Source organism: Schistocerca piceifrons, unplaced genomic scaffold (genome assembly GCF_021461385.2).
Source record: "Schistocerca piceifrons isolate TAMUIC-IGC-003096 unplaced genomic scaffold, iqSchPice1.1 HiC_scaffold_822, whole genome shotgun sequence".
Lineage (NCBI taxonomy): Eukaryota > Metazoa > Arthropoda > Insecta > Orthoptera > Acrididae > Schistocerca > Schistocerca piceifrons.
In genome coordinates this window covers 1024870-1037986 of record NW_025729083.1, presented here as the reverse complement: position 1 = coordinate 1037986, position 13117 = coordinate 1024870, and the positions used below count along the sequence as shown (strand labels likewise).

General features: G+C 44.7%; 1 protein-coding gene across 1 annotated transcript in view; it reads right to left on the bottom strand.

The window, feature by feature from the left end:
• Window positions 1–2838: 2838 nt before the first annotated feature.
• LOC124770384 overlaps window positions 2839–13117 on the bottom strand; it is a 91516-nt gene continuing 81237 nt past the window's right edge. Inside the window, exon 7 of the mRNA XM_047249211.1 lies at window positions 2839–3489. Within this exon, the coding sequence (XP_047105167.1) occupies window positions 2910–3489 (580 nt within the window). The 3' untranslated portion in view covers window positions 2839–2909. The remainder of the gene's footprint in view (window positions 3490–13117) is intronic.

Below are 13117 nucleotides of genomic sequence, written 5' to 3'. Positions count from 1 at the left end.
AATTATGGGAGAAAAATTGAAGTAAAGAATTTTAAACAGCAGGAAATGAATATGTGACGTCGAAATGAAAAGTTATACCTGCTAAAGTTCTGAAACCATCGTGCAAGTCCAGGAAAAATTGTGGAGGAAAAGTAAATGACGATGAGAGAGAGAAAATGTTCATAGAGTATTACGAATTGTCCTCAGAAGCTCAAAATCATTTCATAGCTAATATGTGTCTGAGGAAAAGAAACATGTGGAGCGTTTAAGGAACAAACCCGAAGGAACTGCAAGCAGGCGAAAATATTCCAGGAAGTACTTTCTTTACAGTCCTTCTTTGCAGACTAAGATAGAAGTATGTCAGGATATGTTCCTTAGTACATTTTCTTTAACACAACAGAAGGTAAGAATAATCGAGGAGAAAAGACGCGGCTCTGGAGGAGGAGTGTGTTCTGAAGATGGACGTGGTAAACATTCTAATCATCCGGAAGTTCCATCTGACGACATTGATTTCATAAAGGAACACATTAACATGTTTCCTTCCTACGAAAGCCATTATTCTCGATCTCATTCTTCTAAAAAGTATTTATCTCCAGACTTGAATATTTCAGCAATGTACCGGCTCTGTCAAGAATTTTTCAAAACAAAAGGTATGAAGCCAAGAAGTGAAGCGTGTTACCGAAGAGTTTTATTGACCTGGTTCAATCTTAGCTTCCACAAACCGAAGACTGACACTTGTGCAAAATGTGACAAACACGTTATGATGCTCAAGAATTGTACTGATGATGCTGAAAGTTGTAAGGTTGAAATGGAACAGCAACATTTGGATTTATCCTAGGCTGCTTACTATCAGAAAGACAGTAATAAAGAGAAAGCTGAGCAGAATTCTAATATAGTAACCCTGGCCTTTGATTTGCAGAAATGTCTACCCACTCCTATTCTACGTTGTGGAGTGGCATTTTCCAAAAGACAACTTTGGACCTTCAGCTTGACCATCTAAGTAAAGAGACATAAAGAATGTTCTCCAGTATGTTACATTTGGAATGAAACAGTGGCAGGAAGAAGTTACCAAGAAATAGCTTCTTGTCTATATGATTATTTGATGAAACTGGCCAACGAAAGGTACACCTGTACAGCGATTCGTGGACCACACAAAACAGTAATATTTTTATTGCCATCATGTTTCTGAGAGTAGTGGAAGAGTTAATGATTCAGGGAAGACGTTTGGAAATCAACCACAAGTTTCTTGAATTTGGACATACTGACTTGGAAGTCGACTCAGTTCAAGCAGCCATTGAGAAGATAAAGAAAACAACAACTGTTGAAGTAGAACTGCCAAGAGACTGGGCCAAATTAATATGCATGGTTCCCCGAAAGCCACCCATAACTGCAATAGACCTGGAACAAAAGGATCTCTACAAATTTAAAAACCTGATGAGAAGTCATTATCTGCAAAAAAATTAACACAGAAGGAATCCTATTGTTTGAAACAAGATAAAATAGATGAACTATCATTCAGGTATGCCAGGAATTGTCTCCTACAAACACAGTTACTCCTCAGAAGAACCATTCAGGATTATAAATCTGAACAGAAAGAAAACTCGATGCTTGTTTATGCCAAAACTTGCACCTATTTCTGAAGACATCATACCCATTTCAAAAAAGAAATTATAGGACTTAAGGAATCTCATTCCGTACATAAATGTAAGCAGTCGTCCATTCTACATGCAGTTCATCAATCAAATGAGAGCCAATACACAGTCAGATGAAAGAGATAAACAGATATCTTACGAGTGATATGATTTTTCTGTCTCCCCTTCTATAGTGTCAACCATAGTGTATCCAAATTATTTGAATGATATTAAGAATTTTGAATAAAGTTTCCCCGCTGCTTACGAGACCGAACAGTGTTTTCATGATGTACGGAGATAAAATGTGACTTTTGGAACATGTAACAGTTGCTATCAGTTATTAAATTGCAGAGGAATGAATAAAATGATTTAATTAATCTTAAAATTACCTGTTTCTGGTTATTCAGTGTACCTGACCCTGATGTCCAAATGGGCAATGTCAAATAATTTAAGAGAGTTCATGATTTTAAAGCAGGCCAATTTAATTCTGAAGTTGAATATTCTAGAAATTTATTATTTAAAAATAAGCTTTACTTAAGATGATTTACTATAATGATGGTAAGAAATAGATGGCCGTAGTGGCCGTGCGGTTCTAGGCGCTGCAGTCTGGAGCCGAGCGACCGCTACGGTCGCAGGTTCGAATCCTGCCTCGGGCATGGATGTGTGTGATGTCCTTACGTTAGTTAGGTTTAATTAGTTCTAAGTTCTAGCCGACTGATGACCTCAGAAATTAAGTCGCAGAGTGCTCAGAGCCACTTGAACCATTTTTGAACCAGCCCCAAATATACTGTTAATAGAATGAGATTTTCACTCTGCAGCGGAGTGTGCGCTGATATGAAACTTCCTGGCAGATTAAACTGTGTGCCCGACCGAGACACGAACTCGGGACCTTTGCCTTTCGCGGGCAACTGCTCTACCATCTGAGCTACCGAAGCACGACTCACGCCCGGCCGGTAGCTCAGATGGTGGAGCACTTGCCCGTGAAAGGCAAAGGTCCCGAGTTCGAGTCTCGGTTGGGCACACAGTTCTAATCTTTAGGAAGTTTCATACTGTTAATAGTTGTCAGAAAATGACAGAAAATATTCAGAAACTTATAAAACTAAGATTCTTGACATTGGCCCTTTTAGAACCGAGAAATAGAAATCTCCTACGTCCCTTTTGTTGCCATTTTGTTACACTACTTACATGTACTATGTAAATGTGGGTGCAAATATTGAGTACAGGTTAATATTTTTGTATAATTTATTTAAAAAAACGCAGCTGTTTATACACAACAGACATTTTTCTGGAGTGCTGGATTCAGCTAAGCATGTTTATCAGCTGCCGGTCGTTCCATTTCCTGGCCTCATCCTGAGGGGCGCGTCCAAATCTATTCCTGGCCCCCTTGTCGGCGCCTGCCTCCAACAGTGCAGCTGCTGCATCTGCGTGCCCATTGTACGCTGCCCAGTGCAGCGGAGTCGTCGCATTCTCCTCCGTGGCGTTGGGGTCGGCACAGGACGCCACCAGAAAGCGCACGGCAGCCGTGTGTCCAGTCATTGCAGCCAGGAACAGGGGCGTGTTCTGCCAGATGTCCCTCGCCTCCAGGTCAGCTCCTGCGGAAAGCAAAGCCTTCGCCACCTCCACCTGCCCCTGTCGTGCTGCCCAGAACAGGGCGGTCCATTTCCACTGCCCCCTGGCCTCGACGTCTGCCCCTGCAGCCAGTAGACACTTGGCCATCTCCACCTGTCCGTTTCTTGCCACCCAGTGCAGGGCGGTCCAACCGTCGCTGTCCGTCGCCCCCACGTCCGCACCTGCAGCCAGCAGGGCTTGCATTTCTGACATTCGTGACTCCTGAGCTGCTTCCAGCAGCCTCCTGCCCTTCTCTCTTCCCGAAAGTCTCCTGCACGAAACAAAGACATTCTCACACGTTGCCATACACACATCTGATCACGGAATCAGATCTACACTATTGGCCATTAAAAGTGCTACACCACGAAGATGACGTGCTACAGACGCGAAATTTAACCGACAGGAAGAAGCAGCTGTGATATACAAATGATTAGCTTTTCAGAGCATTTACACAAGGTTGGCGCCGGTGGCGACACCTACAACGTGCTGGCATGAGGGAAGTTTCCAACCGATTTCTCATACACAGTTGACCGGCGTTGCCTGGTGAAACGTTATTGTGATGCCTCGTGTAAGGAGGAGAAATGCGTACCATCACGTTTCCGACTTTGATAAAGGTCGGATTGTAGCATATCGCGATTGCGGTTTATCGTATCGCGACATTGCTGCTCGCGTTGGTCCAGATCCAATGTCTGTTAGCAGAATATGGAATCGGTGGGTTCAAGAGGGTAAACGGAATGCCGTGCTGGATCCCAACGGCCTCGTATCACTAGCAGTCGAGATGACAGGCATCTTATCCGCATGGCGGTAACGGATATTGCATCCACATCTCGATCCCTGAGTCAACAGATAGGGACGTTTGCAAGACAATAACCATCTGCACGAACAGTTCGACGACGTTTGCAGCAGCACGGACTATCAGCTCGGAGACCGTGGCTGCGGTTACCCTTGACGCTGCATCACAGACAGGAGCGCCTGCGATGGTGTACTCGACGACGAACCTGGATGCACGAATGGCAAAACGTAATTTTTTCGGATGAATCCAAATTTTGTTTACAGCATCACGATGGTCGCATCCGTGTTTGGCGACATCGCGTTGAACGCTCATTGGAAGCGTGTATTCGTCATAGCTATACTGGCTTATCACCCAGCGTGATGATATGGGGTGCCATTGTTTACACGTCTCGGTCACGTCTTGTTCGCATTAACGGCATTTTGAACAGTGGACGTTACATTTCAGATGTGTTACGACCCGTGGGTCTACCCTTAATTCGATCCCTGCGAAACCCTACATTTCAGCAGGATAATGCACGACCGCATGTTGCAGGTCATGTACGGGCCTTTCTGGATACAGAAAATGTTCGACTGCTGCCCTGGCCAGCACATTCTCCACATCTCTCACCATCTGAAAACGTCTGGTCAATGTTCGCTTGTCACAATACACCAGTCACTACTCTTGATGAACTGTGGTATCGTGTTGAAGCTGCATGGGCAGCTGTACCTGTACACACCATCCAAGCTCTGTTTGACTCAATGCCCAGGCGTATCAAGGCCGTTATTACGGCCAGAGGTGGTTGTTCTGGGTACTGATTTCTCAAGGTCTATGAACGCAAATTTCGTGAAAATGTAATCACATGTCAGTTCTAGTATAATATATTTGTCCAATCAATACCCGTTTATCATCTGCATTTCTTCTTGGTGTGGCAATTATAATGGCCAGTAGTGCAAAAGCTAGGTGTCGCAGAGGTTAGCACGCTTCACTCGCATTTGGGAGGACGGCGGTTCAAACACTGACCCGGCCATTCTGATTTAGGTCTTCCGTGATTTCCCTATGTAGCTTAAGGAAAATGCACGGACAGTGCCTTCGAAAGGGCATGGCCGACTTCCTACCCCATCCTTCCCTAATCCGTAGAGATTGATGACCTCGCTGTTTAGTACCCTCCCCCGAATCAACCAATCAACCAACACATCTGCAGTGACAAACGTTGAATCTACAATTCTCTCCCTTCAGTGATGCAGAGCACTGGGACTGCCTCTGTATATTAAGGTACAAATGTATCTCCCTCACAAAATCTTCATCCACTCTACGCTGAAAAGTCCTACATTCCATCTAATTCAGTTGTCCCACTTTTGTCATGCTGATTGCTGCCACTATGTTCCTTTGCCCTCTGGATGTCACTGTTAAGCAGTCGTTGGCCCCAGTGAAAGAGCACGCAGTCAATACTGCCTGTAGCAATCCTTTCTGACACTTGGAAATGTGACGAAGCTTATCACATTTCCAGGTTTTTACAAAAACTATTCTGTCGTGGTAGAAAAAAATTCAGCTCCTTTATTCGCAAATATCTTAACACACCATCATCAGGGATACAAGAAACCATTTAGCCAAAAGGATTCACATTTAGCAACAATACTAACTCGTCTCTACTATCCCTCCGCAAACACACATGTTGGCGAATGCACGCATGCACTTTGCACAGATAAAAGCGTCTGCACAATAATAGGACACACACACAGACAGACTTGCAGCCTTAATTGTTGTGATGGAAATGCCTCTCAAGGTAACAGCAAAACATGTAGGTCATAAGAGTAAATGCACATTCCATGCATTTGTCTAATTTACGATATGAAAATTTGCTCGAAGTGAATCTGAGCTTCCTGAACACCTCGGAGATCTCTCACGCCGCTGTAGATACTGAGAAAAGATGGACGTCATGTCATCAGTATGTGAAGCCCCCTGTACAACGACCGTAACAGCTGAGTGTTGCTTTTCCTCAGATGTAAAATGTAACAAATTCTTTATAAGTGAATGAAGTTAACAGCAAATTTATTTTGTTACTCTGCCGAGTGAAGTGTTGCACATGAGAAACCCACGCTCTGTCAACCAATCAAATGGTCACTTTTTACTGGTATAAAATATAATGCCCAAATGTAAGTGCTGATGCCGCTGTTTCAAGTGAAAATAGTACACTGCATATACTTAAAATGGATCTTAGTGTTCTCACAGCTGTTCGTTTCTCGATTCTTCATCTTTCCTATTCACAGACGAAGAAAAAAATGTAAATTCAGGATGCCTCTACAGAGGTCAACGACGAAAGGTTGCACAGTGCTTTAAAAGGTAGAGACCATGCACCTCTGCCTGCCGCTGATGTGAATTGCTGTCAACACTGACCCACAGTCTAACACGGAATACTAGTAATGGTGCCCCATAGCTTTAAAACACACAGAGCACTGACAGAGATCAAAGCCAGAACGCCGACATTCCTCCAGACCTGCAAACATTTCCAAAGGAACTTTGCTCGTACTCAGAGTAACACGCGCACTGCAGTATCATATTTATCCGCCGATACCGGGTTAGCGACTTTATTGTACAGCGTGTGGCCCGTGCGGGAATGTAAATAACGGATGTACGAGTACAGGTCGTAGACGCGAGGTTGACGACATATGTGGGTTTGGGGCTGGCCCTGAGTCGTGCCAAATGGTGCAGCGACCGCTCCCGATACAACGGGAAATCCGGGTTTGAGTTCCTGTCCGATGATTCCATTCAGTAACCAGAACAACCCCCTCTGGCCGTAAAAAAAGCCTTGATACGCCTGGGCATTGAGTCAAACACAGCTTGGATGGTGTGTACAGGTACAGCTGCCCATGCAGCTTCAACACGATACCACAGTTCATCAAGAGTAGTGACTGGCTTATTGTGACGAGCCAGTTGCTCGGCCACCATTGACCAGACATTTTCAATTGGTGAGAGATGTGGAGAATGTGCTGGCCAGGGCAGCAGTCGAACATTTTCTGTATCCAGAAAGGCCCGTACAGGATCTGCAACATGCGGTCGTGCATCATCCTGCTGAAATGTAGCATTTCGCAGGGTAGAGCCACGGGTCGTAACACATCTGAAATGCAACGTCCACTGTTCAAAGTGCCGTCAACAGGGCAGCAGTCGAACATTTTCTGTATCCAGAAAGGCCCGTACAGGACCTGCAACATGCGGTCGTGCATTATCCTGCTGAAATTTAGCATTTCGCAGGGTAAAGCTACGGGTCGTAACACATCTGAAATGCAACGTCCACTGTTCAAACTGCCGTCAATCCGAAGAAGAGGCGACCGAGACGTGTAACCAATGGCACCCCATACCATGACGCCGGGTGATACGCCAGTATGGCGATGACGAATACACGCTTCCAATGTGCGTTCACGGCTATGTCGCCAAAGACGGATGCGACCATCGTGATGCTGTAAACAGAACTTGGATTCGTTTGAAAAAATTACGTTTTGCCATTCGTGCACCCAGATTCGTCGTTGAGTAGACCATCGCAGGCGCTCCTGTCTGTGATGCAGCGTCAAGGGTAACCGCAGCCATGGTCTCCGAGCTGATAGTCCATGCTGCTGCAAACGTCGTCGAACTATTCGTGCAGTTGGTTGTTGTCTTGCAAACGTCCCTATCTGTTGACTCAGGGATCGAGACGTGGCTGCACGATCCGTTATAGCCATGCGGATAAGATGCCTGTCGACTGCTAGTGATACGAGGCCGTTGGGACCCAGTACGGCGTTCCGTATCAGCCTCCTGAACCCACCGATTCCATATTCTACTAACAGTCATTGGATCTCGACCAAAGCGAGCAGCAATGTTGCGATACGATAAACAGCAATGGCGATAGGCTACAATCCGACCTTTATCAAAGTCGGAAACGTGATGGTTCGCATTTCTCCTCCTTACACGAGGCGTCACAACAACGTGTCACCAGGCAATGGCGGCCAACTGCTGTTTGTGTATGAGAAATCGGTTGGAAACTTTCCTCATGTCAGCACGTTGTAGGTGTCGCTACTGGCGCCAGCCTTGTGTGAATGCTCTGAAAAGCTAATCATTTGCATATCACAGCATCTTCTTCCTATCGGTGAAATTTCGCGTCTGTAGCACGTCATCTTCGTGGTGTAGCAATTTTAATGGCCAGTAGTGTATGTATCGTATAAAAATGAAAATTCTTAGATTGTAAGGTTACTTAGCACTTTCTGTAAAAATTTTCGCAGATACCACATGGATATCAACTTCATTAGTAACAATGATTCAATCCAAAATATTACATTGTAATGACCAGTATGCTTGTACCCTCGTGCGCAGAAAAGAGAGCAACGGTGACCCAGCCGTTACCGTGTTCATTCGTATCCTTGTTAGCGAGAGTGAAGTTCAAAACTCCACCGCAAAACAGCGATGGACCATGCAGGATGACTTGGGCGCCTACGAAATCCTTGGTAGTAATAGAAATGTTGTCTATTGCTTTAAAAACTGTAAGACGCGAACGCCTGTCACCTCTGGTAATGTACGATTTGTTACACTTTTCCACTGTCGATGCGGAGCCGAGAAGGATGCAGGTCAGTCCTGCAATGCTACACGAACAGAAATTTCCCGCATTGATTAGAGATGTGATATTCATAGGACATGTACACTAGTATGTACTGCCGAAATGATTAGCATTTCAGTCGCCTCAGTTCAGCACATGTCCTGCTGCCTGGTAGCCACAGGGTCCACCATGGGCCCTGATAACTTGTCCCATGCGTGATGGCATCGAGGCATATAAGGCGCGAATGGCGTCCTGTGGTATAGCCATCCACGCTTCATTCACCTGGTTCCAAAGTTCATCTATGGTGGTCGACACTGGGTGATGGGGCGGTGCGCCCGTCGCTTCACCACATCCCACACGTTTTCGATAGGCGACAAGACTGCTGATATGGCGGGTCAGAGCAAAAGGCTGACATCCTGCGGCACCAAGAAGGCACACGTTCATGCAGCAAAATGTGGTCGTGCGTTATCTCGACGGAAAATGGTGTCTGGGGCAGTGTGTACAAAGAGTACAGCTACGGGTCGCAGAATGTCATTCACGAAGGTCATATAACGGCTCTTCTTCTTGATGATTTGGTTTGATTTGTACTTGGACTCGGCTAAAACTCGGCTACAGTCGGTACAGTTAGGTTAGGTTAGCGGTGTTTAACGTCCCGTCGACAACGAGGTCATTAGAGACGGAGCGCAAGCTCGGGTTAGGGAAGGATGGGGAAGGAAATCGGCCGTGCCCTTTCAAAGGAACCATCCCGGCATTTGCCTGAAACGATTTAGGGAAATCACGGAAAACCTAAATCAGGATGGCTGGAGACGGGATTGAACCGTCGTCCTCCCGAATGTCGGTACAGTGTTGAGATCGTTATCAAGTTACGATGACGACGGTACACAAACGAAATGTCGACGTGCGTGAGATATTTACTTCACCAATAATAGTAATTAATCGTTCGTAATCGATGTTTAACTGATTAATGACGAAATATTAATGATAAAACCAATGCAGTCACATCCACAACAAATTCCCTACAAGCTGGTCGTAATTTCAAGTATCTAAGAAATCGTAACAGTGGGCTTGTTATTTGAGTCAAAGATTCTACACAAGTGCCGAGTGCTACAGTCAAATATTATCGCCGCGCGTAATTATTACTCGGGAGTTTCTTGTCAAGAATTTGATAGAATTTTAAATCACAAATGCACGACTTGGCACGAGAGGATGTTTTATTGCACAATATCAGTCACTTTCTAACCGAGCCTTGAGAAGAAAACTTTCCCAGGTGTTGGGGGGATTTAAATTGTATGCTTCGGACCTATCATTGAAGTTCCATAAACCACTGGCTATTATGAATGAAAATTGTCTATCAGTGTTCGTTACCTAAATCACTGTCTAAGTAATGTTTAGTTCAATTATCTAGTTAAAAGTTCACTTTATTGTAGTGGATAAAAGTACTCCGTTTGAATTCTAATGTCGTGATATTTGAAGTCAGAAGATCGTATTACTGCGTCATAATAGATCGCAATTATTCAATTTCAAAAACATTCTAAGCGCGCCTGCATGTACGAGCATTCAGATACATGACCTGCTTCGGCTAACAATCGTAACGTACTGACAATGCATTGAATTATACTTAGTCATTACTCACGATTCCCAAAGAGCACTCACACGGAGCATTCTTTGGGATCGTTGGTTCTACTTTGCGAATGTTAATTTATGCTAATTCTGCGATTTATTATGATTTTGATTTTAATTTTACTGAAATTTAATCTTTCTTTCGTAGATTGCTAAATTGTCAAGTCTTTGATTCCTGATTTAATTACTTGTTATTGTCCTAATCATAGTGATAAATGGAACTTCGTTCGCTTATTCACTTTTCTGGGAATTTGGGACTTGGGGGGAAATCTTTGGGGTATTGGGAGCTAATTTTTGATTTTTTATTTCTCGTCCGAGGAAGTGGCATTACAGTCACAGTGTGCTGGACACACACAAACTGTGATTTATGGCTGTACCCAACAGCACCCCCACACCATAAGGCCTCGAGTCGGCCGTGAAAGTCTCGTGCCAATGCAGTCACTGTGATGCCGCTCCCCCTCTCTGGAGCGAACCGAAATGCGGCCATTACTTTCAGACAAACAGAAACTAGATTCGTCAGAAAACACTATCGGATGCCATTCCTGTCACTAGCGACGTCGGTCCATGCATCATTCACGTCTAGAACCTTTCTGCACATTCGTCAAAGACAGGCAGAAAAGTGGACGACGCGCACGTAACTCATGCTGTAATAAACGGTGACGGTCACCTCTGGTAGTGTACGATTTGTTACACTTTTCCACTGTTGATGTGGAGCCGAGAAGGGTGCAGGTCTGTCGTGCATTGCCACACGAACAGAAATTTCCCGCATTGATGCATCACATTCTCTCACACCAATAATGCGCCCTCTTTCGAACTCACTGATTTGACGGTACGGATCGCTCATACGTCTGCGAGGCGTCCTCCACGTCTGATCATGTTACACTGATCCCTTACGTTTATTTTACAGCGACAACGAGAGCGGCAGGCATACCTTACCGGTAGGTGGTGTTGCGACGCGATATCGATGTTGGCCTTGAACCTGCTGGCCGACATGGTTCAAATGCTAATCGTGTCTGCAGAACATAGTAACGTACATATCCTGTGAATATGAACGTCCTACTTGTAGTCGCTCAAGATGTTCTGTTTTCTCTGAACATGAGTGTACATATTCCAGGTGGCTCTGCTATTTTTAGTTTAATGTATGTAGGAACACTAACACGTGATGGGTGTATCTTAGGATTTAATCAGAAAAAGTACCAAGAACACGACATAAAAAATTGATGATACTCTGGGAACAATTTTTTTTCATTTATAAAGTATGGCTCACTTTTTCCTCTCTACGTTACTGTAGAATATTATACAGTCGTTGCTGTCATAATTATAGGTATCAACATGTATCTAACACTAAGATATCATTCAGTTGTGGTGGGAAGTGCCGAGAAGCGGTACCTTACACAAGCAGTAATGTTACTGAACTGATTTTAATACGTTGAAAACAGACGAATAAGTCTTTCGCGATGAAACCAGTGAAGGTGCACTCAAATTAAATGACGCCAGTGCAAACCGCTCATAAACGTTGCACCTGCAGCTTAATACGTAGGCTGGAACTTAAATAGTGGCAACACTGCTGTGGAGACACTATGCAATGGAATCTACTATTGTCGCTGATAGCACACGTTGTTGACATACCTACCTTACCTCCGAGTAAATGCACTCGCCCGTCCCACGTCACCGACGTGCGCACTGAGTTGGATCAAGATTGAAAGTGCCAGAGTTCGTACAGCACGACAGTGTCATCGAGGTCTTCAAGAGGCGTGCGGGGAATCGGCATTGCGGTACAGAACAGTGGCACGTTGGGTAAAAGCCTTCAACGAAGGCAGACATGCATCTCCCTCCTTTGGTTCCCCCCCTTTCGTTTTTCCGCTCCTCCCTCCTTCCCCCCCTCCCATCTGTCCAGGTAGCCTCCCCCCCCCCCCCCCAATCTGCCCTTGGCTACAGTGTGTCATCTTTGTGTCGACATTTTAGTGCAGTGTTTACAGTGAGTGTTCAGTGTTGTGTGTCTTGTCCGAAGTGTTGCGTACGGACATCATACTGTCGCTGGGTGTGATTTTTATATCTCTTGCGAACAGAAACCAGACTGTCGCCATGTTTTTTTAATTGTCTGTCTACTGTGTTACCTGTCTGCTTACTGTGTATTTTATTAGCTTTGTCAACTCTTTCCTTTATGTTTTAACTTTCCCCAATTTTCCGCCGTTTTACAATTTAAGTCACCGTTTTATCACCTGCTTTTATTGTTTCTTATCTACTTCTTACGTCTTAAAATGTCTGTAGGCTGCTGAGCAACGTAATAACCTGCTGCCAGCCCGCCCCCTTCGGGGGGAATCGAAATTCAATAAAGGAAAAAAAAGCAGCCGTGAAGACAGTCAGCTCCTGACGATGAAGATGGAAGTAATCGTCGAGAGCTCGAGATTTTATCCAGAACTAACGTGGCAAGAATACCGAGAATGTTTTACATATAAGTCCCGTCGCGAAAAACTTCGTTCCCATATACAACGGTAAATTAAACTTACGTTACGTGAGCTGAATCGCTGTTTGATTCAACAATAAAAAAATTAACTTTCATTGTGTCTCTGTGTTGTCGCAGTCAATCTTCCCCAACGCTTTTCTTCAGCAGACACTGCACAACGCCACTCTGTCATTGCAATACAAAACCACATAGAGTCTCTATATTGAAGCAGTATGAGTAGTCACATTTTATTTTGATTGCACTGTTACCACTAATTTTCTTGCGCATTTTCGAGAACTCCTTGATGCTTCCCACACGTATGCATTGTTTTCACGTTCCTTTTGCAATCAAAGCTGCGGCATGAGTGCCACCTGATGGTGACACACTCCGCCCTCTTTTCTCGGTGGCACTCTCCTCTTTCAATCCACGGTTCTTTCCATTTCTTGAGGAACATTGGTGCGTCAGTACGAAGTGAAAGAATCTTAGCTCTTTGCACTAGC